The 6,774-nt window shown below is 41.2% G+C and overlaps 1 protein-coding gene across 3 annotated transcripts; it reads left to right on the top strand.

Moving 5' to 3' along the window:
- The first annotated feature begins 1,577 nt into the window (after positions 1–1,577).
- smco4 (single-pass membrane protein with coiled-coil domains 4) lies at positions 1,578–6,097 on the top strand. Of its 3 annotated transcripts, XM_080772215.1 has the most exons (3): positions 1,619–1,682; positions 4,091–4,150; positions 4,261–6,097. In XM_080772215.1, the coding sequence occupies exon 3, from the start codon at positions 4,380–4,382 to the stop codon at positions 4,557–4,559; it is 180 nt and encodes a 59-aa protein (XP_080628341.1). In that variant the 5' UTR covers positions 1,619–1,682; positions 4,091–4,150; positions 4,261–4,379; the 3' UTR covers positions 4,560–6,097. The 3 variants fall into 3 exon arrangements, with proteins under 3 accessions (XP_080628340.1, XP_080628342.1, XP_080628341.1); XM_080772214.1 differs by lacking the exon at positions 4,091–4,150 and having other exon boundaries at positions 1,578–1,682; XM_080772216.1 differs by lacking the exon at positions 4,091–4,150 and having other exon boundaries at positions 1,589–1,691; positions 4,273–6,097.
- Positions 6,098–6,774: the final 677 nt, after the last annotated feature.

Below are 6,774 nucleotides of genomic sequence, written 5' to 3'. Positions count from 1 at the left end.
TAATACTGGCCCAAAAATAAATAACTCAAAAATACTTGCTGCAAAACTTAGGACAAAGGAAAAATAACCAAACTGCACTAGGCTAAGCCCATGAAATGGGCCCTAGCAGCTCTCTCACTGGGCTGTCAGCATGTTGCCTGCCAGAGCATAACTAACTGACTAGCTCTGCCTGCAGTCTCCCCTTTATAGGAGAGGATCCTACCACCCACAGAGAAGCAATTAACCATACACAGCTTATCTACAAGCTCACAGATCTCAGCTGAACATCAATAAGTAACCCCATACATAGATGTTCTATTTTAGACTAATCATCATATGGGTTTGCATTCATTTCCCCAGATAATAGAAATACTTTGCTCATTGACATTGTGAAACACCCCTACTCCTCAACAGTACTTGGCACCTTCCCCCCTTCTTAGATTAATGGCTGAGCCCTGCTCTGGTTCAGCAGCTCAGATTCAGATAGAAGAGTGCCAGCACTGGAGAGGCCATACAAACACTGAGCTAACCACAGGTTACAATAAACTGAATGTTTTCCCTGCAAGTCTGTGTGTACCATTTCATTTGTACATCATTGTGAATGCATTCATCAACAGTATTGACATTATATGATAGGACCTGTCTGCCCCACTACCCACAGTCTGTGTAGTGTGTGCGTGCGTGCAATGTCCTTACTCAGTGTGTGTGTGTGTGTGTGTGTGTGTGTGTGTGTGTGTGTGTGTGTATAGGGCACGGGCTGCCCTGTGACAGTTAGTAATAGTAAATATGTTATCACATTTAGAATGGGTACAGGTCAATACAACAACTGCTACGAGGATGAAACCAGAAAAAGCACTAGACTTGTTTACATCAGGGTCCTCCATTTTCAATTCACCAGAGCATTTAAAAACGTACTTCTATGGAAAAATAATATATACTGTATATATAGTTTTAAAAAAAGTTTTTCAAGAAAGGGAAAAACATGTAGGCCTAAAGGACTTTAACTTTTTTACAGGGACCAGTTTTGAATTGCAGCCGCCCATAAGTGCTCTTTGAGAGCAGTTTTGAAGGAGTCTAGGGTTTCACATTTCTTAACGGCTGTTCATAGGGCGTTCCACATTTTAGTGGTTTAGGAGTGAAATGAATTTAACGCATTGTTGGAGCCGATTATTAGTTAGTGTAGCAATACAGTAAGTGTAAGTGGTAGCAATACAGCTCAGATTCAGTTCAGCAGAAAGTATATATTTGTTTATTATTATTTTTAAATGGCCTGCAGCCAACAATAGGCAGCCCAGGGTTATGTGTCCACTGTTCAGGTTTAATGTTAGCACTAGTCAGACCAGACGGTGTCATGACGCATGTGCCCTAGGGGTGGCACTGTTGGAAGACGTTGACAGTCAGCCAGCCCAGCCTGAGCGCATTATTATGTATCCCACCCTTTTTACAATCTATGATCCCACCATAGCTCCAGGAAAACCCCGCCCCCAGGTGCTCTGAACCTGACCCAAGGAAAACCCCGCCCCCGCTGCTGCTCTGCAGGGCGGGGTTTGCCTGGAGATGTGGTGGGAACCATAATAACGCCTCGGTCATCCATCCACTGTTGCCACCCCCTATGGTTGCCACGTACAAGAACAAGATTCCTCAAGTGTGTGGAGTGGAGAGGACGATTCAGGAGACTGGAACAGCACAGCAGCAATAAAAAGGTTTGCACCGTCCTCTATTAAAACAGAAAGCAATCAAAACTTAACACCCAGGGAACAAATATGTTATAGGTTAACCTGGCTGAAATATATATTAAAGTGACGATTTAAAAAAGAAATGATACAGGAGGTGTGCGTCAGTTTATAAAAGTTGTTGACAGAGTTAGTTACAACTTAAGTTAGTCGTCAGCACTGCAGCAGCTGGTCATGCATGGTTCACATGTACGCTCGTCTTCAGTCATGTTTTAGGGAATTAGGGCTACAGCAGGTTTTTGGGGACGTCCCAAAAAACAGAAAAGGTAACCAATGTGGTCCCGAAAGGGTCTATTATTATTACAGCTGGTGACCGTTGTCCAAGACAAGTGGATTCACGTCAGCTAATGTTAACATATAGTGCCAAAGTCTATGTTATCAGGGGGGGGGGGGGGGGGGGTCAGTTCGCTACCGTCACACATGGACAGTGTAATTATTATTATATATTAAAAAATTAACATGTTAACAAGAGAGACGCAGATTATTTATGTTGGTTGGCTACTGTACTTTGCAACACTAGCATAAATCAATCAGCGTGGCTAACGGCTAAAAACTAGCATCAGGCTAACGATCTGCTAAGTGCTAACATTATTTGTTTATGACTGAATTAAGTTGCCGTTTGGTATCATTATTATTCACATGTCTAACTAACTACTCCGTTCCATATCAAAGCATGTTGAGTTTGTTTCAGTGAGCATCAGCTGAAGTTTCGATTAGCTTTGCATTTTAACCAACAGAGAAAGCAGTGCTTACTGCATAGGAGCTTTAACGCAGTGGTTCTCAACCAGTGGTCCGGGACCACCAGTGGTCCTTGGGGGGGGTTCCAGGTGGTCCCCAGCTAAATTTACTCTCCAAGTATAAGCCCAAACCCGGGGGGGGGGGGGAGCCCAGATGTAAATTTTAATAGAACCATTCAAATGTATTCTTATGAAATCTTAAACAGACTTTTTTTTAATATAGAATTGATTGTTACTTAAATTGTCGATGCATATGTGGCCAGAATGTAATTATTAATTAACACACATTTCAGTCAATTGCTTAATTGACTTCTTTCTGATGGAGTACATTTCTCACAAAGTGACAACACTTTAGTAATATGACCCTTAAACATGTGCTAAACTAAAACTATTGTACGGGGTATAGGCGCAGGCCGCATAGCGGCTGCAGGCGTTACACTGGAATTACTGATATAGTGAACTATGCAACTTCAGCCAACTGTCAAAAAACTAGTAATAGAGGGAGAGAGGAACAAGTGAGCTGACCTGAAACCCAAACTGCACCAACGCAACTCCTTAATTGCAACTGCCATTGGGAAATTAACATTATCAGATTATTATTTTAATGCAGTTTATCAACTAACCAGTTAATTGATCAATAAGATTATCAACAATAAGGTTATCAAAACGTACTATCAATTAATAAACCTGTTGATTAATAATTTATAACCCACAGGATTTCAGATTGTCCGGCTTATCGGATGGCATGTGGATGGTGTGTTTTGCATCATAGTTGCTGTCCATCAAGGCTCCAGCAAACTGGATAAAGAAATGTTCACAGGTCACAAAATTAACATAGTTGAAAATTAGAAACTGACATATAACCTGAAAAACGCAAGTGAGTTGACACGACATTATGCCCTGTCTTTACCCTGGGGTTACTGCCTGGGGGTTGGGTGGTCTGAATAACAAATAAGTATTTCACAAACCAGGATCAAGTTTGATAGATGGAAAATGTGTTGACTTGGCTATAGTTGGCTGGCAAACGAATTATAGCATAACATTAAAGTCCATAGACTTGGAAAGTTCAAACCAACAAGTCAACCAACAAAGTATTCTAAATGCAGGTGAAATTCACTTTAGGAAACTAAAGAAACCCCCACAAAATATATTCAATCAATACAATGTTCAACTCAAAAACCTGGGGTACAAATTAGTTACACCAGGTAGAGAGTGCTGCTGCCAGCATACAAACAACCTGATTTCTCCCACACTGAGTCACACCTGTGCCAGGTGTAGAACCCTTTGTCTACGTGGCCTGGTGATATCAGTAGAAAAAAACCAATAGTAATAATAATTAAAGAAATACAGCTTGCCACACTGTCAAAAAGAAGGCCCACTCCTTTTTTGACTGGTATACACTAGGATGAGCAATGAACAATAGGAGGCATGCTAATTACTAACTGTTGCAATAAGATTTTTGTATCCCATAGGCCATATATCATAGTTGTTGTCCTATAGACAATTTTTCTCAAACTAAAATCCTCACTCAGTATTGTTGCAGTACTGTTTCCTTTCCTGCCTGTATCACAATAAAGAATATAAATTATAGATTATTTTTAGCTTTTAAAATAATGGCGCATTCCTCCACCATTTTTATAGGTGCCATTCATCGCTTCCTTTGGGGACTTGATATAAATCACTGGGGAAGCACCTTTCTGAGTATGTCCTTATCACTAGTTTCATTTCTTAATCATATCACACTTTGGCCATAAAGCCAAGACTGATAATAATATTAATATAAAATAATTTGACATGTCTCCCTGTCACAGGTGTTCTTTCAGTGAGTGGAGCAGCGGAACACATAGACCGTCCAAACGGAACATTTGAGAACATCCGGTGCTGCTTGCGTGTGGGTCCGTCCATCAGGAGAGGGGAGACAGACGACATCATGAGGCAACTGAAGGGCAAGCCCAAGAAAGAGACGTCAAAGGACAAGAAGGAACGCAAGCAGGCCATGCAGGAGGCGAGGCAGCAGGTGGCCACCATCGTGCTGCCCACGCTGGCCGTGGTGGTGCTGCTCATCGTGCTCTTTGTCTACGTGGCCACGAGGCCTGGTGATATCGAGTAGAACCCTTTGTCTACGTGGCCACGAGGCCTGGTGATATCGAGTAGAACCCTTTGTCTACGTGGCCACGAGGCCTGGTGATATCGAGTAGAACCCTTTGTCTACGTGGCCTGGTGATATCGAGTAGAACCCTCTGTAGACTCTGTCTACGACGTGGCCACGAGGCCTGGTGATATCGAGTAGAACACTCCCGTCCAAAGACACTGGCTCTCAAACTTTTTCATGTCAAGAAGGACCCCCCCCCCCCCCTCCCGGAAAATCGACATTTATTAGGCCCCATTTGAAAAGATATGCCTGGGACCACCCCATAAGAGAAGATGTTTACGGCTCTAGCAGTGATTCTCAACCATTTTTTTAATTTTATTTCAAGGACCCCCAGTTTGACCTCCATTAAATGTCTACGGGCCCACATTTAATGGCATTGCTATCTCTGGGACCCCAACGTATATTGTAAAATCACTGTTGATGTAACTGAGAGTGTACAAAATGGAACCAAATGGTCAATTTAGTTCCATTTGTACACTGAGTTACAGAGAGTACTGTTACTGAGTTTCCCTGGACACCACTTTGAGAGCCAATGCTCCAAAGGCACTTTGACAGACATGTAGGCCTATACTAGAATATTGCCTGAAGCAGAGTGTGCAAACTTGAGAATGGCTGCACCACCCAAAGGATATTACCTTTTTAATCATGTCTTAACCATCACCCCTACTCCCCTGGCTAGGGTCTGGCCCCTCTCAGCCCCATTGACTCTCTCCCTATGTGTGTACGTTTGATCTACCTTTAAATAACGCCTCCTCCAAAGTGCAGGTTTGCCACAAGAAGGAATCAAAAGCTTCAAAACAATCAAAAATTAACATGGAGGTAGTTGTTTCTTTGTGCCTTTCAGTGGATGAAGAAAGGAAATGCTCTGATGCCATTTTTATCACCCACACTTTACAATGGCAGCGAGATTCATGTTGGCTATGGTGCTGTTTTACAAACGTTGCCATGTCATGTTTACCAAAGGACTTAAAAGTGCGCAGCTTGCCAAGTTTGACCAGAGATGTATGTAATCAGGTGACTGGTTAAAGGAATGTGTCATTGGTGTGACTGCATTGTTGATCAATGCATTTAACCATTTAATGTCACACACATGGAGCCTTTCACTAGCATTTACCACTTTATTTGGGCAGCACTTATCCTTATATCTGTGGAATGTATAAATATAAATGTGTTAGTGGAAAAAAACAAAGTATTGAAACATGCCAGCATTTTTTCCTGCCTCATTCAAATAGCTGAATGCAACTAAGGAGTACATCCTGAGTGAATGTGATGATAGAATGTGCATGGATGTGTTTGTGGAAGACAAATGCATCATATATATCCATGGTCATGGTGGTGTTCTTTTACAATCCAAGAGCTACAGTACAGCTCTTTCCATTAGCTTATTGACAATTGTCATCATGACATCTCAGATCAGCAGAAGATGTGAAAATGTGCCTTAGATCATTTCAAAATGCTTTATTTCTATTAATAAAGGAAAGTGAAATGTTACTGTTTTTTACTTGCCCTGTTTATTTTGAAGAAAACAAGGTTCACACATATCTAACTGAATGTTATAAAACTCGGTCTGTTAGAGTAGTATTTGTAATTTTGAAATTAATGCTTTTCTGGATCAATTTGTTTTATTTGTATGGGAACAAATAATGTTGCAGGCTGTAGACTTAGACTGCTGTGACATACATAATATAATCCTGCTATCCTTGAGGCCAGTAGTTTTCAACTCTATAGTCCTGTTTCAAATTTGCACATAATGAAGCAGCAAGTTGGGTTAATGAAAACAAAATAATCTCCTGCACAGAATTACTTGACAAAGTAGTTAATAATGTCTAGACCAGGGATACTCAAATAGATTTACCTGTGGGCCACATTACAAAAATGGCAAGGGGCCAGGGGCCAGTAGATAAAATTACGACAATGATATGCACACAATGTAAATAAATAAATGTGTTACATTTTCTTGCATAAACACAAAGAGCTGTTTCCATAACTGCACAAATTATTGCACATATGAGTAGCTGTCTGACTGCCTGCCTGTCCAATTCTCCATGAGTAGCTGTCTGTCTGCCTGTCTATGAGTAGCTGTCTGCCTGCCTGCCAGCAAGTTGGTTAACAGAAAATAAATTGTTATGGCTGAGTAAAATAAAATACAATAAACACAATTTGCCTGAAAATA

The sequence above is a fragment of the Protomyctophum bolini genome (assembly GCF_963924005.1).
Source record: "Protomyctophum bolini genome assembly, chromosome: 9".
NCBI classification, from domain to species: Eukaryota; Metazoa; Chordata; class Actinopteri; order Myctophiformes; family Myctophidae; genus Protomyctophum; species Protomyctophum bolini.
Note: the sequence above shows the minus strand (reverse complement) of the source record. Positions and strands in the feature narration are given on the sequence as shown.